Here is a 23,464-nt window from a genome sequence, read left to right on the forward strand (position 1 = left end):
GTTCCATCTTGTTGCGTAGGTTGTTAGATTCGGTACAGAGAGTCTGGTGTGCATGCAAGGACTTACAATAACACCTGGCGGCCCCCCGAAAAGGAAGGATGACTGTCGATACCGCTGTAGGCCGATCCCAAGCACCTCTTCGCCAGCAGGCAACGGAATATAGACCCAGACAGCCCCGTTCTTGTGAATGGGATGAAGCGTGTCAAATGTGTCGGTTGCTGTCGGTGCGCGGGCGGTGTGTGCATGAACTGCAGCAATGCACCTATTGACGGAGAAGAAGGTGATGCCAAAGCAGGACGCAGTGTCCAGTGCAGCGAACAGCGGGATCCAGTACTGCAGAATTGAAGAGAGAGAAGCGTCAAGTTTTGTTGGTTTTGGCGTGTTCCAGCACGACAGTTTTACGTGTGTGGGAACACCAAGCCGACAGCGCCCCAGCTACAGTTTCGTTGTCAGTCAATTTTTTTTCCTTTTCTGCGATGCTTTCAAAGAAGAGAACGGAGGGCTACACTTGAGAAAGGGGAAGAAGGAGATGTACTTTAAAATTGGCCGTGACAGTTGCAACAGATGAGGCCTTCCCGACTACATACAACTCGCGGTCGGAAATTTGGTGATGCTCAGTTTCATCTTCCGTGAGACACTCGCGGGCAATCTTCCTGATACCATTAGAATCAATGGTGATGCGGATGAATTTCGTGTCATTTGTCTCAGCGATCGGCTCAACAGCAGGTGCGCTGTCGCGGTTCCAGCTGCGTATGTCGCTCAACCGATGAGCGGTTGTAGGCAATTCCAGGTTCTTGTGAATAGACGGCGCACTTGCTGCAGGACGGCGGCATACCGCCTTGTTATGTAAGTGCCCGTCCTGTCGACAATTATCTGTTGTAGTTCATATGGTAAGCTCTGAACTCGAGGGATATTCCAGGATTGAATGATTGGCTGTTCGATCTCAAGGTCAGGTCGCTTATCAGGAAGGAATGATGGAGGAACCTCCCTCCACGGAAACATGGCCACGGATGCCACCCACAGCCAAAGCAGCTGACCTTGCAACTGTTTCTACAACTGGCCTTGTGGCCGACCTGGTGACTGATCCTGAAGCTTTTCTTTGCAGGTCTTTGGGAATAGCTTAAAACAGTCCGCATGTAGCGTCGCAGTTTCTCCTTCGTCAGGGTCAGTTCTGCTTTCAATGCGGTCGGTAAATACGTCGCCGTCCTCAGGTAATCGATGGTCGAATACGGAAATGTTCTATTTCGTTGTGTTTCTGGGCTTAAGAGGGTGAGGTTCGACGCGGATGGCTTCGACCTTTCCATTGATGTGTATCAGAGCGACCATGGGCTCCCGGTAATCGAAATTCTGGTGGCAAAGGCCACATTGGCGGTGAACATGGATGTAATTCTGCACGATGGGGACCATATCACCTTCAAGGCCGGTTTCAAAAAGCATGCTCCTTGCGAATTCTATGCTGCCCGTTTCGGAAGCCATAGCAGACGTAGGAATGGAGGTGAAGGGCGATTTCAAGAGATGAACACTGGGCCAAGTTGGAGGGCAGGCTGTCGGACAAAGGAAGAATGTGGTTCAATCGCAATAAATAACCGGAGAATATTTCTTTCTGAGGACACGTTCTCAAAGTTCCAAAACTTTCCCCTCGCCCATTCCCATAGTATAAGTGGTGTTTAGCGTGTCGTCCATTCTAGTCACGAAGTCATCGCCAACTACACGTGCTACGAAGAGGCGAAGCAAATTAAAGTCAACTTTTTAAGTTTTCTCTTCGTCAATCAGCTTTTGATTTATCAATTCACACATAACAATTTCTCTAAATCCTCCTCTGTTTCGTTATGCTACAACGCCACACTGTACGTCCCGGTTCGGAACTGCCTGCTACCTCTCAACTGATAATATTGGATACAAATTCAGCGGCTAAGCAGCATTTGTCTTGGATAAACTCGAAGGTCACCTCAGAAAAAACCTTAATTACATTAAATTTCAGCATGGTTCTTCATTCCCAAAGATATAGTTTGTTAGGAAAGTAGACGCGGGCATCTAATCGCATAGTTAGTTTTACTCTCTTCATACCAACACGCCCAACCACATTTCCAGTCTCTAGTATTTTACGACTTCTACAGTTTGTATTTCAGTTATTATTTTTGCATTTTCTTCTACTAGCCTGATTCCACTAGGCCCTCTCCCTCCTTCCAGACCACTCTGTTCCCGTTGCGCCACAGCCCGACCGTCAGAGGCGGTCTGCCTGGTTTCCCATCTCTCGGAAGCTCATTCAGAAAGCCCCATCTTGTCTTCTCCTTGTACCCGCGCTCCTTCCAACCATTGATCGTCGCGTTGACATCATCGTTGTACAGCGGCAGCACAGCCATGAGCGCGCCGTCGTGGGCCAGACAGACGAAGACGTTTTCCTGGGCGTCCAGGATCTTGACCTTGTCCACACTCTCCTGCGCGAGATCGCCAAACTCGTACGCTCCGTGTGGGCTGCGCGATACGTCGTAAAAAGGCTTGCAGCGCGTCTCAGGCGGTGCTGGCCTAGTGTCGGCAGCGTCGTCGGCAGACGCCGCCGGGTGAAGGATGGTGAAGGCGGAGCAAGGGCATGAAGGGGGATAGTAAGGGTCGAGCTGTCCAGCGGGGATTGTATCAGGTATGGGAACGTATTCTGTCGGCCGTATCATCCCAGCAAAGTGCGAGCAATCGCCACCCATCAGGATGAACGTGTCGGGGGTGGTTCGGGCCAGGCCGCAAATATGCCCAACCGCGTGCTGCTAAGATTTTAGAAGACAAAACAGTTCCAAAGGGTAAATGAACTTACACCAGGAACATCCAGTATGTAGAAGGAGCCATCGCCAAAGTAGTCATGTGCGCGTAACCCTCCCACTTGAAGCGGAAAGTCAGGCTCGTGAATGTGGTGACCTCTGAAGGTTTCGTTAGCCTGCGACAATGTATCCCAGGTCTTTTCTTACTCAAGCGAGCTGGCCGGCACTTTTCCATTGGGGTTTATTGGCCATCCCGGCACAAAATTTTCAATAAATCCAGGCCCGACCACAATGTCCGTCGAGGACGGATACTTGGCCCCGTCACCGATGTGGTCCCAGTGCCAGTGGCTCCAAACCATGGCCCCTGCTTCGTGTAAGTCACTTTTTTTTCTTAAAAATGGAAGAACCAGCCTACTTAGATTGGACAGGTTGAAACCATTGTCTGTGAGAATCTCGTCGACGCCGCGGTTCACGTCCATGCCCGGGATGAAAGTTTTGATCATGTGCTGGATGTCGGGCGTGGTATTCCAAACGTCGCTGCGGAGGCCACAGTCAAACAAGACGTACTCGGCGGCGCCCGACTCGTCCCGGTGCTCGAGGAGAAAACACATGGTTGTGAAGTTGAGCATCTCGTGGCCGGGGATGGCCGGCTGGACAAAGGCGTCGGCGTTGCCGAGCATCTTCGTCTCGGTGTCGATGGCGCGCACTATGACGGTGCTGTTAGACGCCGGCAGAGCGACGGGCGGCGCGGTGCGCGGGATGATTCCTGACATGATGCTCGTCATGATAGAGGGTGCTTCATTGATGTCAGTCTTTGAGAGGGGTATGGGGGAGAGGATGGGCCTTTGCTCCTTCATATAGATCAGGTCGCTGCGGGAGGGTGGAACCGAGGCGCCACTACGATGCATCTTTCAGCCGTCTTTCCGGCCATCTCGGCGTTGATTGCGAGCGGATAACAGCAGATGCGGATGCCGCCGGGATGCTCAAACTTCCCGAACTGGCAGCTCGTACATGTCGGACGCTGGCTTACACGTGCACCAAAGCTGCAGCCAAGGCCATCGATACGAAGAGGGATCACAGCATCTTATCAGATAATTTGCTTGTATTCCCTCACTTTAAAAGAAGTATTGGAGCATTTGCTGCCCGGGAGATGCGCAGTACGATTAGGAATGCTTTCGGATCGCCTGTCTAGGGTAGCCGTACTGACTGGAGTCTCGCAGGGTACGCTGTTATAGAACAGCGCAGAACAAAGCGCAATGGACTAAATCTCAAATGTCTGACTTCCTTGATAAATCAAATTGCTCTTTTGACAACCGGATATTTTGCAGCTTGGGTATCGCCGCGCCTCTGTCACTACAACGTGCTGAGCAAGGTGGTGACCGAGCTGGAATCCCAAATCGAAGCGGAGACGGACAGAGGCAAACGCATACATGACTTTAGCGAAAAAGTGACATTGTCCTTTGAAATAAAACGAGATGAGCATTAAATGCAAGCTGCGTTTTAACCAACTCTCATGAGATTGTAGTCGTATCAATAGGAGGAATCGATGGAGTAGTAATGGAAACCTGCGTAGGGGCCTTTGAGGCCGACCAGACACCAGTGTAGATACATGTAGAGAATACAATGATTAATGCTAGTTAGCCACTAAATTAACGTTAGATTAATGTACACGCTACGCTCAATTAATGGTGGGAAGCCGGCCAATGCAGTGTTGAGTGTCGAGGGTACAATGATTTAACGTCAGTAGCTGCGAAGTCTCTCTAATAAATTAACATTAGGTAGATGTAGGCGGTACACTCAATAAATGGCAGGAAGCTGGCCTAGGTACCTGTGTGTGGTTCTGGGGGTACACTGATTTAACGTTGGGTAGCTGCGAAATCCGTGGATTGTGGATGTACACGAGCAGGAGACTCGTTGTACATACGCGCTGAAGAGTGCAGTCTACTGCTCACTGAGCTCAACGACTGTACAGCACTCAACGACTGCACAATCGTTCGCATACGATTACCTACCTATGTGGCATTTGGTCGTCAATTTCTGGGCCCTGGTCTGCGCGGCTCTTTTTCAACCTGTGGTGCAGAATCCGGTTCAACAGCGTACTTGTTGACAGGAAGTTCGTGGCACGTTGGCTTCGGACGCTGGCAAAGGTCCTGCTACATTTCCTAACGTTAAATTCCCGACTACTGTAGTGGGCAATAATGGCTGGTAATGTACATGTACATAGCACGGCTGTGCACGACCTACCATTACTTCACTGAGACGCATCCAGCAAAATCAATTACACAAGGTATCAGGTTACTTGCAACAGCCATTGATCCAAAGTACATAAAACACCCGATACCAGCGTGATGGCGAACGTGCAGTCGTCGAGCGCTGTACAGTGTTGAGCTCGGTGCGCTTGATGCCAGTCACCGCCTGTGTGCCCGTGTTAATGGAAGGTGGGCGTTTTCAACGTTAGGTGGGCGTTTTCAACGTAAGATGGCCGTGTTATCAATGGAAGTTTGCGTTATCGACGAAAGGTGGCTGTTATCTATCAATGGAAGCTGGCTGGTGTAGGTCACGCGCAACCAAAAGACAACGTGTTGACAGTTGCAAGAAATCCACCACCGGCCCAGATAGTCTGAACAGTGAGATAATTTAGTGTGCCCTAGTATTGCCGCGCTCTTTTTGCTAAATTTAGTAGAATCTTTGCGATGCATACTGTTCAGCGCTACACAGGTTTTCGAGCTAAATCAGCGTACATGTATAACCCACAATTACGTCCTTCGAGACATCAATTGACCCGGTTAGCTCAATTGGTTAGAGCGTTGGACTTTTACGGGTACTCCATAATATCCAAAGGCTACGAGTTCGACCCTCGTACTGGGTGCTTTATTTTTTTTTCAATATCACTACTCTGATACATTTCTTTTTTATTTTTTTTTAATCTACTTGAACTGATTCTCCTCGATGGTTATGGCAAAACTGGAAGACATCGTCTTCCGTTGGAAGGACCGGTGCTGGCAGAACATGTTCCCTGATTGTGAGCTCCGACAGTACCGTCAAATGAATACTAATCAGATGGAAGCGCCGCATTCTTCTTCGCAGCTGAATGTAACCAAGTACAAGGTTTCATAACTCTTATGCATATTATTTACGTAGTAATATTTTTAACTCACGAGACAGCCTTCCCAAAGGCTGCGGCGGCTGCAAAGGTGTAGCAAGCTTGCCAAAGCCGTCCCGGTTACATGCTAGCCTCAGCCGCCAACAGAGTCGTAGCAGCCGCTTACACTGGGTTGGACGGCGACACCGGAGTCCTTAGCAAACGCGGCGTGTAAGTGCTTGGCCCCTTCAGGAAAGTCCAAGTGCCGTTCCGATGTCATCTGAGTAAGACCTTCCCGCCCGGGTTGCCGGCCTTGGCCGATGTCGCGGACCAATTCCTCTTGGTTCCGCGCCGTGGCAGCGCTAGCCGGATGTCAAAAACACGGCTCGGCGCGGGCGGTGGGGGATGGTTCCGCGCCGTCGTGTCAGACGCCATATTCTTAGAAATACCGGACCGACGAGGCCAATCTGCAACGGGAAGGTAGCCTATCTAGCACGCTTGAGTTTACTGGCCCGGCTAGATAGCAGCTGAAGTGCCGGAGCGACCTAGAATGCGCCCCCAGCCCATACGAGGCTGGAGATGCGGCGACTTGCACGAGTCGAGAGAACGCCTGGGCTTAGCCCTGCCAATCGGTGGGCTGAGCGTGGCTTGCCGACGCAGCCGTCGAGCTGCCGTTTCGGCCAGCTGCACCTTGATGATTTGAGTTCGATTTAAGCTATTAGGTAAATCTCGACCCCGGCTTGTCAACCTGGGCTGCGATCACAAGTGTGGAATCTGGGGTGACGGTACCACGCTAGGTAGAGGGCTGTAGATAAGGGACGTGCAGTTGGAACTATTATGTAAATGCAAGGCTCGCTAGTAGTAGGTGCATGTGATGGTATGGTTGAGTTGAACGAAGACACTTGGAATTCAATAGGCAAGGAAGCAACTGGGGAGTTTTCATGGACGGGCATCAAGTTATATAAATCAGAGGAATCGCCCGTTTCTAGAATAGTTTCTCAGACATCACAACCATTCTACCATAGCTTTCTACAATCATCCTCTCGAGTTTTGCATCATGAGACTTTCACTTGCTGCTCTTGTCTCGAGCCTGGCTCTCGCTAGTGCAGAGCCGCTTGTCCCGGTGCTTGACCGACCTGCCATGGTCAATGATGAGATTGCCAACTTCACCAGCTCCCTGCCCCGCGGTAGCCTCCGCAGCCGCCAATCCGTCTCTCCCTGGGCGGGCTCCGTCCAGGAGGGCAGCGGCTGGAGCTTCGTCACCGGCACCTCGGTCGTGCCCTCCGTGTATAACCAGGGCAACTCTGGAGCCGCGACGTGGGTCGGCATCGACGGTGAGCGCTGCGGCAACGCCATCATCCAGACGGGCTTCACCAACTGGGGCAACGGCGCCGTCGAGACGTGGTACGAGTGGTGGCCCAACCCGAGCTACAACTACCGCTCCGTTAGCGCCAAGGCCGGCGACACGATCCGGATGAGCGTGTGGGCGTACGGCACGCGCAGCGGCAAGGTGCTGCTGGAGAACCTGACCACGGGCCAGTCCGACTACCGCACATTCAACAATATGAACGCCGAGCTGTGCCTGACGGACGCCGAGTGGATCATCGAGCAGTTCACGGACACGAGCAGCGGCAACCACGTGTACCTGGCCAACTTTGGCACGATCGACATCACCAACACTCAGGCAAAGGGCAACCGCGGCACGGTCGGCGCGGACGGCGGCAACATTGTTGAGATTTACGACGGGAACCAGCAGATGACCAGCTGCGGAACCAACAGCTACGGCGTCGAGTGCCGCTACATTGCGTAAGCGGTGACGCTTGCAAAGAGCATGGATACCTGCAATGAAGATAAATGAAACATACAAAGTGGTAGATGTCATTACACATTGGCCCAATTTTGATAGGATGTATACATGATTTTCTTTCATTATTGTGCGTTGCTGTTCAATAGAACTTACACGCATAGGGGACCTCGCGCAGAGCAGCGACACACTGTATAGAACCACGAATAATAAAGGCTGATGTTTTAACCCTGGCTTCGGTAATGATATCTTGTATAAGCAATCTTTTGAGAAATAATTTTATAGAATAAATAGAATAGAGAAAATAGCAACTATATTGCAACAAGTCTCGCTGACTAAGGCGTTGGTTCAGCCTGTATCGGCAGTGCCAGATGCTAAAAAGCGGGCGGCGAGCCGGACCTCGGTCGATGTCACAGCTCACGTCACTCACTTACAACTCACCATCACACAACATCTCAGCCTCCAACTTACTCAAACGACTGATCCCTGACGACCGGCCCTTTCAGACTTTTATTAGACTTCTTTAGACTGCGTCGCATACTCAATCACATTGCCATGGCACCAATCGATCCGGCACCTGCCAACCCCACCACCGCAGCGCAGATGCAGCAAGCCTGGAACCGACACTTTCCCTACAGCGCGTCTACCACACATCCTGCATTCTTCACGGAAAGACTGCGACGGTCTTCGGCACCCAGCCCTCAGCAGCAAATGAGCAGCCCGGTCACGCACGGGTACATCTACCAGGACGCCACCAGGCCGACCGGAACCGCGGGGAGCTTGCCCAAGTTATGAGGTGGACGGTGACATTGGGGAACGGCATCGGCTTGGTCTTGGTTAGGAATGCCTATCCCGAATGGGACCATGAACTAGGCTAGCATTCATGCGGCTTGAAATGTACAGCGTGGCGGGTCTCGATTTATCATGGCGGACGGTCACCGCTCTGTAGCATTGAATGGACAGAAACTGTAGATATATTTTCGGCAAGGAAAGAAACGACCTGAATGAGAAAGACTTGAAGCAAGGAGAACAAATGAGTGCTAGTTGTGATGGAAGAAAACGCCGATCCCGAGTGCTGTCTGCCATGAAACTGTATCACTGGCGTGGTGTCATAAATATACAATAATAGACCACCTCTCGATGATTCTGAATAGCCCACGTCGACAGAAATCCGCATCAATTCTTGACGGAAATGATAATGACCAGTATAATGATGAAAAGCACCAGGCCGAGCAGGGCCATGAGCTTGATGTTCTTCCACCACATCTGGCGTTTGAGCCCGCGACTGCGCACGCGAAAGTCGCGCGCGCTCCCGCCCAGCCTGTCCGTCTTGTCCACCAGCAGGTCCAGGCGCTCACCGCGCTCCAGGAGGCTCTCGATGTTCTTGGTCATGATGCCGCGGACGTCGTCAATCTCGCGGCGCGCGTTGCCGATGGCGTCGCTCTGGCCGCCGCTCGTCGCGCCGTAGTCGACCATGAGCGTGCGCAGCACCGCGTTGAACGAGCCGGCGCCGTAGTTGGGCATGTCGGCGAAGTCGGTGCCCGTCTCGGGGAAGGCGGCGAAGAAGCGGCGGCGCACCTCGACGAGGTAGCCAAAGGGCACGCGGCGGCCGAGGGAGGCGTCGGCGATGACTAGGAAGGTGAGGCCCCCGGTCGCCGGGTGGTCGGGGTGCTCCGAGGGCGCTTCGGCGATGTAGTGGATCTGGTGGTCGCCGTGCGTGTAGGTCAGCTTCTGCGGCTTGGCGTGCTCGATCTTGGGCAGGATCAGCGACGCGAGCGAGGACGTCTGCGACGAGGCCGAGGTTGTGCATTCGGACAGGATGGTCGTCTTGTGCGCGATGCAGGAGCTGCGGGAGTAGTGTCAGGCTGTGTTAGCATGTTGTGCTGTCGAGGACGGGGAGAGCATGGAAGTCGAAGGGCGGGCATGCGTACTAGAGCAGCGGCGTCGCTGGTGTCGACGAAGAAGCCATGGTTGGTAGTTGTATGGGTAGTGCGTTGTATAGAGATTACTTTGGAACGGCGACTAGAGCGTAGCTATCGATGAGGAGCTCGTGCGACGATCGGAAAGCCTGCGGCGGGGAGAAAGAATGTTGAATAGTGGTATGTATGAGGGGACAGAAGTTGGGAAGCCTTGCGACGCCAATGACGCAGGCACTGTAAATTCTGTGACGGGGAAACACGTGCTTGTATCCAGCTAGCGCCACAGCGGATCGATGCCTATCCGACGTGGTTATAGCGGGTGGCCCGCTGTAAATAGCGACTTTGCAAGCTGCAAACAATATTTCGAAGTAATTTGGTCCCTGAAACTAGCCACAGGAAAAGCGGGTCTGGGTGGCGTTGAGCCAGTCATATTCGAACAGGGGATGCGACTTTCTCATACATTCTCAAGCCCAAATTTTTTGATATCACACTCACAAAAGCAACTGTCACAGCAAAAGTCTCTCATCAATCAGCAAGACGACTGACTGAATGTCAAGGAAATGAATCAAATATCTTAACGACGCCCCGGCCATGATACGCGTTGTCTGCAAACGGGCCCGCAGCGTCCAGACACCAGCCTCACTCTGCACCAGATTGCTGTCTGCCAGCGCGCAACCACAAAAACATGGACGGCCTCATCGTGTCGCCGTGGAACCGCTACCGGATAAAAGAATCGACCGAAAAATACCGAAAAAGCCCAAGCTTGAGCCAAGAGCCGACTCGGTACGCCTGGACACGCTCCGCCCATATCGTAGCTCTCGACTGACACTTCACAGATTGGCCAGGGCCATGATCCGCGCTCAAGGCTGGTGCTGGACAGCACCAAAAAGTACAAAGGCAAGCACGGTGTATTCCGGTCCACGGTTCTCCACCGCCTGCAATCCGTGCTGCAGCAGCAGCTCGAGTCCGCGCAATTTGCGCAGGGCGGCGTCAGTGAAGAGGAGCTGCGGCGGCAGGGCACCGAGTTCATGAACGCCATCGACGAGGCCTTCTCGCTCGCCGAGCGCAACATCACGCGGCGCGATAAGAACCCGCTCTTTTGGAACCTGCGCGACGCCTTCATCCAGCGCGACGTGCGGGGCCTTGCCAAAGAGATTCAGTACTGCTTTCAGTCCTTCGTCACGCAGCGCCGATTCTCGCGCGGCATCGAGGCCAGCCAGGCGCGCCTGCTCGACCTGCGCCACCCGCACGAGTGGTTCCCGGCCACTCGCGCCCTCCAGCGCACCGTCCATATCCACGTCGGCCCGACCAACTCGGGGAAGACGTACAACGCGCTGCTCGCCCTCGAGGCGTCCCGGTGCGGCGTCTACGCGGGGCCCTTGCGCCTGCTCGCCGCAGAGGTCTACCATCGGCTGCGTGCTAAGGGCCTGCCGTGCGCACTCATCACTGGCGAGGAGGTGCGCATTCCCGACGACACGGACCGCTTCTTTTCGAGCTGTACCGTCGAGATGGTCCCGCTCAACCGACGGTTCGATGTCGCCGTCATCGACGAGATCCAGATGATTGGCAACCCGGACCGCGGCAGCGCGTGGACGACGGCGCTGCTCGGAGTCCAAGCCAAGGAGGTGCATGTCTGCGGCGAGGAGCGCTCTGTGTCTCTGATCGAAGGCCTCTGCGCGACTGTCGGCGACAAGTGTGTCGTGCACCGCTACGAGCGCCTCAGCCCGCTCAAGACCATGTCGACGGCGCTGGAGGGCAAGTATCACCGCTTGCAAAAAGGTGATGCTATCGTCGCCTTCAGCCGCGTCTCTTTGCACGCGCTAAAGCGCCAGGTAGAGCAAGAGACGGGCCGCCGGTGCGCTATCATCTACGGCACGCTGCCGCCCGAAGTACGCGTGCAGCAGGCCGCGCTATTCAACGACCCAGACAACGACTACGACTTTGTCGTCGCTAGCGATGCCATTGGTATGGGCCTCAACCTCGAGATCAAGCGTGTCATCTTCGAGTCGGTGCACAAATTTGACGGCTTCCAGCACCGCATGCTGAGCGTCCCCGAGTTTAAGCAGATTGGCGGCCGTGCTGGGCGTTACCGCTCCGCGCAGCAAGCCACAAAAGACGGCGAGGCGGACACAACAACCGGCACCACGGAACAAAAAGTCGGCTACGTAACCGCCATGGACCGGCAGGACGTGCGGTCGCTCACTCGCGCCTTCCAGCAGGACGTCGAGGACATCAAGCACGCGTACATCCAGCCGCCACCGAGCGTGGTCGAGCGCTTCGCGTCGTACTTTCCGCCCGACACCCCGCTGTCCTTCCTCCTGATGCGCATCAAGGCCGCCGCGACCGTCAGCACCCACTTCCGCCTCAACGTGAGCTCCTCCGCGCTCGAGATCGCCGACATCATCCAGGACCTGCCGCTCTCCGTGTGCGACCGGTTGAGCATCTGCCACATGCCGATCTCGCTGTCCAGCGAGGGCGCCGTCGCCGCGCTTCGCGCCATGGCGCGAGTGGTCGCGCACAACGAGTCGGGCGACCTTCTCGACATCCAGGAGATACCGCTCGAGGTGCTCGACCTCCCGCTGACTGAGGTCTCGGGTAAGGGCGCGACCGACTACCTGTACAAGCTCGAGTCGCTGCACATGGCGCTCAACGGGTACATCTGGCTGTCGTACCGCTTCGCGGGCCTGTTCCGCAGCATCGACCTCGCGTTCCACGCGCGCTCGCTGGTCGAGGGCAAGCTTATCGACGCGCTGGAGAGACTCAACTTTACCGACGAGCAGCTGCTGTCACTGCGGCAGCGGAAGCGGCGCCAGGCCAAGGCGGCACGGCTGCGGGAGCGCGTCGCGGCCGAGGCAGATGGGGACGCGGACACGGATGTTGGTAACGATAGTGCGGTCTTGGGTATTGCGTCGGCCGAGTCAATGAGGCAACGCAACGAGGTGACTGCGTAATTGTACGATATGTACGGAGTAGCGTGATCGCGCGCGGCCCGGAACGCCTCCTCGACGACGCGCGGTATTACAAGATCAGGGCACGCACACATTTTGTATAGCTAGAGCATGTGCGGCGGGGCTGTCAATGGGCAGTATGTACAACAAAAACTGTAACAAAAGCATATAGACACGAGTAAAATAATACACATCAACCAGACGCAGGTGGGTTTATATGCCCAACAATCAGCAATTGCGCGAGCAAGGTTGTGATATTTGTGCCGACTACCTTGAGCAGCCAATGCGTTCGCACAGAGGCGCCTAACAGACGATACAGAGGTCTATGATGATTTCGAAAGTCAGAACTCGGCACAACGATATCTACAAGAGACGAAAACTTGGGGAACAAAGTTTGAAAGGAAAATTCTAGTACCACCTGTAAATGCTAAAAGGGACATCTATCTGTAGAGAAGTTGGCTTACTAGAGGTAGGAAACCTATGGAAACGCGCCACCACCCGGAAACACCGCGCTTACTACCTAGTACTCGTCTTGCCCTTGCAGCAGGGAAGATAACTTGTCGGAGCCGGTAGGCATTCCCGCAAGTGGAAATTGCTTCTACCATGAGGTCCTTCCTACCCAATACTTTCGGTTGGCACCTGCATTGACCTCTCCCTTGCCGGCCACGCTCACAACAACTCCCACCATCTTCACCCAACAACTACATAATACAACTTTCTCCAAATATCAATCCTCTGCTCCGTCAAAAAGAAACTACCCCCCACAATGTACATTGACCGCGCCGAGTGGCACCGACCGAGGGTCCCGCAGGGTCTCGACCCCGCGGCCGCCAACACGCACATCGGCATGTTCTTCACCTGGCTCCTGAAGAGGAACCTGCTCTCCTACGAACACATCGATACCCACCTTCCGTTCCTCGACGGCGTGCGCTTCAAGTACGAGACGGGGGCCCAGTACATTGTCTCGCAGTGCCGCGGCGACCTCGAGACCGGGGACGTGTACGAGCGCGTCGAAGACTTCATGCTCGAGTATTACCGGAGCAACGAGACTCTCAGCAACATCGGCGAGAGAACGTACATTGGGGACTATACGCGCGTGCTCGGGTTTGGACTGCCGACGATGTATCATGTTGAGGATACTTGGGAAAACTTTGACAGGATCGTGACCTGCATCGATATTGCCTGGTTTCTCTGGCGTGAACGGCAATACTCGGCGGATAATTGGATGGGTTGGTGGGCGTATAACAATGGCTTGCCAGACGGGTCGTTGCCAGACGAAGAGCTGCCGGACGAAGAGCTGCCGGAGGAAGAACTGCTCAGCGAAGAACTGATCTAAAATACTTGGCGGTCAATTTTATTAAGCATAACGAAGGGCTTATGTAGTCTTAATGTGTAAAACTATTTCACTCTTTTCCGAAGTCCTTGTCAACCTCGTGTGGTATCTTGTCTTCTTGTCTTCTTGTCTTCTTGTCTTCTTGTCTTCTTGTCTTCTTGTCTTCTTGTCTTCTTGTCTTCTTGTCTTCTTGTCTTCTTGTCTTCTTGTCTTCTTGTCTTCTTGTCTTCTTGTCTTCTTGTCTTCTTGTCTTCTTGTCTTCTTGTCTTCTTGTCTTCTTGTCTTCTTGTCTTCTTGTCTTCTTGTCTTCTTGTCTTCTTGTCTTCTTGTCTTCTTGTCTTCTTGTCTTCTTGTCTTCTTGTCTTCTTGTCTTCTTGTCTTCTTGTCTTCTTGTCTTCTTGTCTTCTTGTCTTCTTGTCTTCTTGTCTTCTTGTCTTCTTGTCTTCTTGTCTTCTTGTCTTCTTGTCTTCTTGTCTTCTTGTCTTCTTGTCTTCTTGTCTTCTTGTCTTCTTGTCTTCTTGTCTTCTTGTCTTCTTGTCTTCTTGTCTTCTTGTCTTCTTGTCTTCTTGTCTTCTTGTCTTCTTGTCTTCTTGTCTTCTTGTCTTCTTGTCTTCTTGTCTTCTTGTCTTCTTGTCTTCTTGTCTTCTTGTCTTTTTCATCTTTTACATCTTGCACACCTTTCATATAGTGTACATGTTTTGTATTTTTACATTCCCTACATATTAAGCAGCGTCTCTCTCTTGCTCCGTGCGAGCAGATGAATAACAAGGCGTGAGATAGTTGCAACCAGAACTTTTCAGCAGCGGAAAATAGCACTTTCATAGTGGAAAAAGTAATCGAAAGCAATGAATTTAAGAAACCAAGACTCTGATACAGATATCACTACTACCTGTCTGGTCTTTGCTTTCTCGTTCTCCGCTGTTTATTATAAGTCAAGAAGTCTTCCGTAGCGCCCGTCATACCCGTGCCTACTTAGTACCTGGGGAACGGCCACTGTGAAACCGTGTTTGCAGCGCAGCATCCCGGGCACATTTCAACAGAATTAAGTTACACGAGCAGCTCCCATGATCCTTTGACAGTCATCCCGTCTTCCGCAATGACCCGGCGTATCGCTCCGTGCCAGTAAGCTGCCCAGTGAACGCCATGGTGGGCAGCTACTGGTACGTGTTTCCGTTTACCCACTTCATCTCGCAGCCTTGTTGCCCGTCGCTCCGTCCTTCCACTCTCAGCACACTACACTTCTCGTAACATACATACATAGACCATGCGCGCCGCTCCCACCTGTCCTTTTTCTTCTCCAACTTTTCATGTTCCCGACCGAATCCCATATCCCGCACATCATTCGACAATATCCTTTATCGACGACTCCCATCAAACACCAACCCAGCGACCATGGATGCCCTTGCGCCGCCCCGAGGCCTCGCACACGCCGACGACGCAATGGAGATCGACGACCACCCCTTCCCCTCAACACAATACATAGACGCGAAGCCGAGGCTGTCCTACTCGCGGGGCCTGCCAAGCCAACCTTATCCAGGTCAACCTCCTCGCTGGCGCCCTGGCCCACCGTGCGGCGACGCCAACAGCGCCTTGATCGACCGAGACATGAAGGCGATCGAGAAGAACTTCGACTACCTCAATATCTCCCGCAATTCGTTCGAAACCGCTGCGAAGGCGCTCAGCGCGACGAAAACAGATGGCTGGAACAAGTGGAAATACGACATGCGCGACGGGGCCCAGCCCGTGCTCCCTTACATGGTCATCGCCCCCACGAATATCCTCAAAGACCTCAATTTCATGACTAAAAACAAGTTCTCCCTTGTCGTCATCTTGCGCGACAAGAGCATGGCCCACTTCCCTTGGACCACCACCGACGCGGCCTGTGCCAACTTGCCCGGCGTAGATGTCTTGAAGGCCGTGGTTGAACATAACTCTCGGTTTGCTCAGTTTGAACTGCTGGAGTACAACGAGCGTAGGAATAAGAAGTCTGCGAACTGGAACTCCGAGAGCTGGAATGCCAGGAACGGGCTGCAAAAGATTATTAGCATCCTCGTCAACCACAGAATCAGCGCCGAAGAGGAGAGGGTCAAACAACAAATCAATGCCGAAGGTGACAACGAGCCCACCGAGAGATTCCTGATCACCTGCGCCTCGGGCAACCACTGGAGCCCTATCGTCGTTGCCGCTTACATCATGGCCGTGTTTGACATGTCCAGTGTCGATGCGGGCAAGTTTATCTTGCAGTATCGTTTGTCCTGCAATGACCTTGATATTAGCAGTAAACTGGAAGCGTGGGAGCAACTACTAAAGGCCGCGGGCGACGTTACGGCATCCGGCACAAGCATTGAGGACCAACAGAATCGACAGAAATTCAAGCGTGCTCCGGACTCCGACTTGGACCAATTCCATGGAAGAGAGGCTTTAGCCCCCTTCATATAGACAGAGTGAGGCAACATTTGTTGCGGGTATTGATTTTTTTGGGCATGGTCTGGCGTTTAGATATGGCTGCCTTGTCTGGTCTTTCTGGTACTGTTGGCAACCGCCGGCGGTCAACAAGCTTCAAATTCTTTCGTGCAGAGCATAAGAGTAGCGATGCTAGTAGTATAATACTACGCAGAGTACATTCTTCAGTCTCTTCCTATCAAGCCCTTGACATCAAGTATTCCAAACGAGTGTGGCAGGTGGCTGCTGTGCAAAAAGATGTGCATCGGCGGCTTCGTTTGCTGCCAGCTGGCGGCTCGTTGCGGTGCAATGCAATCTCGGGCAACAAAAGCCGCGACTACAGTATTGAGCAGTTGCCAAATCGCACATTCCTTTCGTCCTCCTTCATTACCTTTCAACTCTTGCATGTACCAGTTGCTTGATTGGCTGCCAACAACGATGGAACAGGGCATCACTGACTGCACCGCATTCCTGGATAACGACGCGTGGTTTCTTCCCGAGCCGCCGCCAGCAGGGGCAGAACTCGTCGATGCGCCGCCGCCGGCCGACTTCGACGAAAACGGTCAAAACCCGTGTGAGCAGCTGCCTTCATGCCAGAAGCACGCAGCAACGTCGCCAGACTGTTGCCGGCAGCAGTCTCTTCTTGGCGACCCGTTCATGGGCTTCGAAGTGCCGCCCCTCGGTCACTTTGGGGTGGGCTTTCCAGACGGGCACTACCCAGAAACGGTTCCGGGGTCGTTTACCGCGACTGAGGTTGAGCTCGGACAGCGCTGGTCTATTTTCGATGACGAGCTATTTCCAGACCCTGGCGAGGGCACCAACAAAGTTGCACCCCGGGACGAAGCGGCCGTGGAATCGCCTTGGGAAGACGAATGGCCGAGGGATTTCTCATCGGAGACACCAGATCAGGCGGAGTTTCCACCAGAGGTAGACGATCTACCTGATGTTGGACTTGTTGAGAGAGCCGCTAGTATTGAGGCTGAGTCGGTGTCGGCCGAGGAGCATAGCGAGTGCAGCGAGTCGGCTTCGAGTTTTGACGGAGGCAAACCAGAGTCGGTGACCACTGATGGATGGTCTCCTACAATTGCGGAAGACCGTGGTCTTACCCGCAAAGAGATTATCCAACATGGCATTGTTGACGAGCCTACGAGTCACACTCAGGAGCAACTTCCATACCACATGCAAGAGGACCTTGGAACCCAGACTGCGGAGAAGGACGATTATCTTTGCAAAAGTGCAGCCGAAATCGCGCCCCGCCCGAGACAGTATTCGCGTAAACGAAAGACGCCGAAAAGCTCCGAATTTATCGACCCGTGTGACAGCGACTCAGAATACACACCTGGCGCCTGCAAGAAGAAGCAGCCGCGAATAGCTCCTACTCCTCGGGGGCAAAATGCCAAAACGACGGCGGCGATACGGTCCATGAAGGCTAAAGCAGGGCTGAAGACGGCTTGGAATGCGCGGCCCAGATCGTCCACCAAGCCGCGGATCAAGTCGCAAAACGCTGCGCCGCGCCCAAGAGAGACAGAGACGCAGCAGCAAGCCATAACCGAGTACGCGAGCTTTGCAAACAGGGCTGAGTTTGCCGCCTCGGCAACGCGGGCTCGTTTCGCCCTCCAGGCGACCGTCCTCCGCCAGGAGCTGGGCGCCGCAGGTGGTGCCGCGGAGGAGGAGGCGGAGAGGTTGGCCCTCGCGCTTCCAAGACTGGAGGAAGAGTTTGAGAGCGTGAAGGAGCGGACAAACGCGGGCAAGGACCCGGTGCGGACCGCACAACAGGCTCGTTTTGCAGACTCTGCGGGCGACGCAGTATTTGCGAGGGTTGCGATAGCAGCGGAGGTGCTGATCAAAGTTGGATAAAATAGACGTGGCACGGTCTTTTACTTCTTTTTTCTTAATCGGATGATATATGCTACGAGAGGTAGGGGCGTCGGACTTGCTTCGGGAATTAGTAGGCCATTATTTACTGACGGGGATTGCAACGTGGAGAGGTAATTCGCAAGTAGCATGAAAATTTCACTGTGAATCTAGCAGTTCTCGTGGTCTAGGTAATGGTAGGTAAATTAACCCTGGGTTGATCTTCGTTGATTGTATACAAGGCGAATGGACGGAGTGCTGACGGGCGTCCGTTGAAACCTCTGCCTGCCGGGTCAGCACAGCGATTGGACTCGATCGATCGAGTGCAGCCAACAAATACAGTTTTAGATCACGAGTGTTCGTCAGCAACCTACCTCCCGTTGGAGTTGCGGTTTTTCGATGGAAAAACGACGCATCTGTTGCCTTTGACTTGCATGCAAACGCACGATAGAGGCAGCCTGCTAAAGCACAGTGAATTTGTGCACGGAAGGTGCAGTTTCTGGTATCTTAGTTGACTCTATTTAGCTTGGCTGAAGTTGGTGTCAGGTACACACATCTGCAAGCTGCCGGTCGTTGCCAAACGCGCCTTCTTGCGGGCTGTTGTCAAACGCAGCCTCATGCAGCGCACAATGCGTGACCTGACACCAGCAGAAAATACGACATGCAGTCCGTTTGCTTTTTCAGCCCTTCCGGGAAACAATTTCCTTCTTTTCTCAAGCCTGACTTCTACCCCTTCCACACAAGCGAGCACGCAGTCTCGCAATGATTCCGCAAGATGCCAGTGCGCACCGCCAGCTCTCCAAGCGGAAGATTAACGACAACAGCGTTTTCAAAACCTGGCTTGAACATCAAGCCAGAGTCGACGACGATGGATCCGTTGAAGCTCCGGCAGCGCCCGCGGAGGCCATCAGCGACGCTGCCGCCGAGATTTCCGCGCTCATGATCACGCCTCGCGAATACCAGAACGAACTCTTCGAGAGGGCAAAGGAGAAGAATACCATTGTGGTATTAGACACGGGTATGCGCGGAAATGCTCGAAAAGAAATAATTGCTAATGCGAGCCAGGCTCGGGAAAGACCCTCATCGCCATTATGCTGCTTCGACATGTACTCGAGCAAGAATTGGAGGACAGGTCGCGAGGGAGCCTGCGAAAGACGGCCTTTTTCATCGTTGACAAAGTTGCATTGTGCCTGCAACAATTCCAGGTTATTCGCGCAAACTTACCCTTTCCAGCAACTAAATTTTACGGTGACGTTCAACCCATCGCGCAAGTCCAGCGCCATTGGGACGCCCAGTTTGACGAACACATGATTATCGTGTGTACCGCCCAGATCCTCCTCGACTGCCTGAGCCACGGCTTCATCAGCATGCGGCAGATCAACCTTCTCATCTTCGACGAGGTCCACCACGCGAAGAAGGAACACCCTTACGCGGCCATCATGAAGCGGTACTACCCGCGTGGCGACGCCGTCAAGCCGCGCATTTTGGGCCTGACCGCATCCCCGATCGACACGGGGACCCTCGACATGGAGGCGGCCGTGCAGCAGCTTGAGAGCCTTATGTGCAGCGAGATTGCGACCGTGTCCGACGACGTGCTCGAGGCCGGCTGGGTCAAGCGCGAGCAAAAGGAAAGAGTCCGCTTCTACAAGCCGCTGCGGGCACCGGTGGACTCATACACGCGGCTGACGCTCACCATCAATGACCACTCGCAGCACCTTCCCCAGCTCAACGACGCGGTGGCGTGGGCGGTTGACATGGGCTCGATCCTAGGCCCGTGGTGCGCGGACCGCTTCTGGCAGGTCCTTCTGACCGACGATGCGATGAAGAACATGGCACTGCATTCGGCGAAGAGCAATAGGGTCGAGTTTAACTACGATAGATTTGAGGCTGCATCAGCCGCGCTTGACACGCTACGACCCATGATCGGCAATCATGAATTCATGGCGCTGCCGACAGATGACGGCGCGATTTCGTCCAAGCTTGCCGTGCTCCGTGAGACGTTGTGCGCCGCATTCGAGGAGAATCGTGCAACACAGTGCCTTGTCTTTGTAGACAAGCAGTACGTGGCAATGATGCTGGCAGATTACTTTACGCAGCCCAACACCGCGCCTAGAGGCATGGTTGCAGACTTTATGGTTTGTGATATTGTCCTGCATGGCCCAGTCGGGTGGCTAACATGTGCAGATTGGAATAGCAAGATCTACTTCTTTGGCCCATATCTCCCAACGCCAGCGCATGATGAAGTTAGACAACTTCAAGTACGGGGAAACTAATTGCCTCTTTGCGACGTCTGTGGCTGAAGAAGGACTCGACATCCCTGCCTGTGATCTGGTTATTCGATTCGACATGTGCGTCTCCGCCATTCAATACATCCAGTCACGAGGACGTGCGAGAAAGTCCTCGTCTGTTTTCGTCACCATGCTGGAAAAAGACAACTATCAGCACATGAACCGTCTTCAAAACGTCACACTCGACGCGCAATCTCTTCGCCGCTTCTGTCAGAATCTACCGGCGGACAGGAGGATCGGCCAATATGAGCGTCCGCCGGAAAGGGAGCTCATTGTTGCAGATACCGCGACTTTGTCCCACCAAAACAGCATGTCTGTTCTTGCTAGGTTCGTGTCTACGCTGGTGCAAAGCACAGACAAGAATCCAGTACCGGAATATGTCGTCTCCGGTGCGGGTGAAAGCTTCATCTGCTGGGTCATCCTACCAGACTCGTCTCCGTTCAAGTCCACCTCGGGAAGCATGGAGCGGAGCAAGATCCGAGCCAGGTGCGCGGCCGCGTACGAGGCTTGCACACGGCTGATTCAAATAGGAAGCATCAACCAGAATCTGCAACCGACTTTTAAGAAGAAGCTCCCAAGAATGCGAAATGCACGGCTGGCACTTAATGGAAAGAACCAGAAGGACTACACCTTGCTGATCAAACCGAAAATGTGGACGTCGCTGCCAACCGAGACACCAACGCGGCTGTTCCGGACCATTGTCCAGATACATCCTGATTCTGCGGGAATCACATCGATTGCACTACTGACGCGACAACAACTACCAGATATAGATCCGATCAAACTTTTTGCTTCCATTGACCTTACTATGACGGCCAACCTGATACGCAGTGGACCCGTGGAAATATCGCCAGAGCAAGTGCAGAAGCTAGCAGCGTTTACCCGTTGCCTATTTGACCAGGTATTCAGCAAGATGTTTGATGCTAAGGATGAGGAGATTCCTTATTTCTTCGCTCCGGCCTCCTTAAAACTGTATGAATATGAGCAAGAGACTTTGGACTGGCAGAGAATAGAGCAGGCCGTCATGTTCATGGATCAAGGCGTGGCCGTCGACCCAGGAGACGTTAACCGGCAGCAATTTGTTACTGACCCTCACGATGGCTCAAGAAAGTTCTTCATATACGAAACAGACCGTACGCTACGAGCAACTGATCCAACGCCAGCGGGTGTCCCCGGACACAAGAACAACGCGTACTTAGCATCGGACAAGTCCATCATGCAGTACAGCTGCAGCACCAGATCACCGCACCGACAAAAGATCGTCTTTGACACCGAGCAGCCCGTTTACAGGGCGCTACTTCTATCCCTGCGCCGTAATTTTCTGGACGATGATCGTACGGAAACCACCAAAACGGACCAAATATGCTTCATCACTCTACAATGCCTAAAGTTGTCTCCCATTCCCGCCGACGTTGCCCGTGCGGCCTTGTTCCTTCCGTCCATCCTCTACCGTCTAGACTGTGCTCTGGTCGTGGCGGAAGTACGCGAGATGCTGGGCCTCAACATACCTCTCGGGTTGATGCTGGAGGCTTTCACGAAGAACGCAGTAGATCCGGACGATGGGGAACTCAACGCCGAGCACGAAGAGCACGGCGGCCAGCGCAACTACGAGCGACTCGAGTTCCTCGGCGACACTTTTCTCAAAATGGGCACCACCATAGCGCTGTTCACGCGCTACCCCGGATCGAACGAGTTTGAGCACCACGTCGACCGCATGGTCATGGTCTGCAACAAGAATCTCTTCAAGACCGCCATCGACCTCGGCTTGCCGAGCTACATCCGCTCTGACACCTTTGACCGGCGCACATGGTATCCCAACCTGCGCCTGGTGCGCGGCAAGCCGGCTAAGGATAGCGTGGTGCGGCCGCTGGGGGACAAGACCGTCGCCGATGTGTGCGAGGCCATCATCGGCGCGGCCTACATGGGGGGGCTGGCCGACGGCGGCAGCATGGACGAGGCGGTCCGGGCGGTGACCAAGGTGGTATCCAGCGAGAACCACGAGATGCGCTGCTTCGCCGACTACTACGCGGGCTTTACGGTCCCCGCGTGGCAGGCGGCATCGGCCTCCGTCAGCGCGAGCGTGCTCGTGACGGTGGACCGGGTGGCCGGGCTTATCGGCTACGCGTTCCGCTCGCCGCTCCTGCTGCGCAGCGCCTTCACGCACGCGTCGTATACGTCCGAGGACATCCCAAACTACCAGACGCTCGAGTTTCTCGGGGACGCGCTACTGGACATGGCCGTCGTCGACCACCTGTTCCGCACGCATCCCGACGCCGGGCCGCAGTTCCTGACGGAGCGCAAGATGGGCGTCTGCGGCAACCAATTCCTCGGTTATCTTTGCGTCGAGCTCGGTCTCCATAGGGAGCTTCTGACCGCCGACGCCGCCGTCCCGGGCCAGGTGCGCGCGTACGAGGAGCGCCTCGCCTTCCACCACTCACGCGCCGAGGCCGAGGCCGTCGCGCTCGGGCGGCCGGTCAGCAAGGGCTGGTGGACGCCCGCGACGCGCCCGCCCAAGGTCCTCGCCGACATCGTCGAGGCGCTCATCGGCGCCATGTTCGTCGACGCGCGGTACGACTACAACGTGGTGCGCAGCTTCTTCGAGCGATTCGTGCGGCCGCACCTGGACGACATGGAGGGGTACGACGCGCTGGGCGCGGGCCACGTGGTCACGCAGGCGGTGCACGCGCTGCAGGGACGCTTCGGCTGCGCGCGGTGGCGCTTCTGCGTATCCGAGGTGCCGTGCGAGTCGCGCGCGGGACTGGCGGCGCTGACGGGGAGCGACGCGGTGTGCGCGCTGCTGGTGCACGGGGAGGTGCGCTGGCACGCCAAGGCGGGCAACACCATCGAGGCCAAGAGCAAGGTTGCGAGCATGGCGCTGGCCGTTCTTCATGGCATCAACGAGGACACTTACCGGACGGAGATGAACTGTGACTGCGTCGTTCGTCGAGAGTGAGGTTCAGGAGCAGTCGGTGGGAGTGGAAAGGGCATTATGTAGTTTGCGGTAGCATTCACGGCAATACAAGAGAATTTTATGAGATTTCAAA

General features: G+C 54.3%; 8 protein-coding genes across 8 annotated transcripts; 6 read left to right on the top strand and 2 right to left on the bottom strand.

The window, feature by feature from the left end:
* Positions 1 to 2,153: 2,153 nt before the first annotated feature.
* On the bottom strand, positions 2,154 to 3,535 carry ISF_06802 (Beta-lactamase-like protein; the record flags this gene model as incomplete). The annotated part of the gene is made up of 4 exons (XM_018850406.1): positions 2,154 to 2,756; positions 2,807 to 2,909; positions 2,958 to 3,114; positions 3,166 to 3,535. 4 exons carry the CDS (start codon positions 3,533 to 3,535, stop codon positions 2,154 to 2,156), a joined length of 1,233 nt encoding a protein of 410 aa, XP_018702446.1.
* A 3,354-nt stretch (positions 3,536 to 6,889) lies between these two features.
* On the top strand, positions 6,890 to 7,642 carry ISF_06803 (Concanavalin A-like lectin/glucanase; the record flags this gene model as incomplete). Its single annotated transcript, XM_018850407.1, has 1 exon — positions 6,890 to 7,642. One exon carries the CDS (start codon positions 6,890 to 6,892, stop codon positions 7,640 to 7,642), a length of 753 nt encoding a protein of 250 aa, XP_018702447.1.
* A 1,170-nt stretch (positions 7,643 to 8,812) lies between these two features.
* On the bottom strand, positions 8,813 to 9,605 carry ISF_06804 (vesicle-associated membrane protein; the record flags this gene model as incomplete). The annotated part of the gene is made up of 2 exons (XM_018850408.1): positions 8,813 to 9,482; positions 9,568 to 9,605. 2 exons carry the CDS (start codon positions 9,603 to 9,605, stop codon positions 8,813 to 8,815), a joined length of 708 nt encoding a protein of 235 aa, XP_018702448.1.
* Positions 9,606 to 10,240: 635 nt separating this feature from the next.
* Positions 10,241 to 12,506, top strand: ISF_06805 (ATP-dependent RNA helicase SUV3; the record flags this gene model as incomplete). The annotated part of the gene is made up of 2 exons (XM_018850409.1): positions 10,241 to 10,366; positions 10,392 to 12,506. 2 exons carry the CDS (start codon positions 10,241 to 10,243, stop codon positions 12,504 to 12,506), a joined length of 2,241 nt encoding a protein of 746 aa, XP_018702449.1.
* A 763-nt stretch (positions 12,507 to 13,269) lies between these two features.
* On the top strand, positions 13,270 to 13,839 carry ISF_06806 (hypothetical protein; the record flags this gene model as incomplete). The annotated part of the gene is made up of 1 exon (XM_018850410.1): positions 13,270 to 13,839. The coding sequence occupies one exon, from the start codon at positions 13,270 to 13,272 to the stop codon at positions 13,837 to 13,839; it is 570 nt and encodes a 189-aa protein (XP_018702450.1).
* Positions 13,840 to 15,228: 1,389 nt separating this feature from the next.
* ISF_06807 (dual specificity protein phosphatase 3) lies at positions 15,229 to 16,275 on the top strand (the record flags this gene model as incomplete). The annotated part of the gene is made up of 1 exon (XM_018850411.1): positions 15,229 to 16,275. One exon carries the CDS (start codon positions 15,229 to 15,231, stop codon positions 16,273 to 16,275), a length of 1,047 nt encoding a protein of 348 aa, XP_018702451.1.
* A 441-nt stretch (positions 16,276 to 16,716) lies between these two features.
* On the top strand, positions 16,717 to 18,135 carry ISF_06808 (hypothetical protein; the record flags this gene model as incomplete). The annotated part of the gene is made up of 1 exon (XM_018850412.1): positions 16,717 to 18,135. One exon carries the CDS (start codon positions 16,717 to 16,719, stop codon positions 18,133 to 18,135), a length of 1,419 nt encoding a protein of 472 aa, XP_018702452.1.
* A 759-nt stretch (positions 18,136 to 18,894) lies between these two features.
* ISF_06809 (RNase3 domain protein) lies at positions 18,895 to 23,373 on the top strand (the record flags this gene model as incomplete). The annotated part of the gene is made up of 3 exons (XM_018850413.1): positions 18,895 to 19,150; positions 19,198 to 20,267; positions 20,317 to 23,373. 3 exons carry the CDS (start codon positions 18,895 to 18,897, stop codon positions 23,371 to 23,373), a joined length of 4,383 nt encoding a protein of 1,460 aa, XP_018702453.1.
* Between the last annotated feature and the right edge of the window lie 91 nt (positions 23,374 to 23,464).

This window comes from Cordyceps fumosorosea, assembly GCF_001636725.1.
Source record: "Cordyceps fumosorosea ARSEF 2679 chromosome Unknown scaffold_18, whole genome shotgun sequence".
NCBI lineage: Eukaryota > Fungi > Ascomycota > Sordariomycetes > Hypocreales > Cordycipitaceae > Cordyceps > Cordyceps fumosorosea.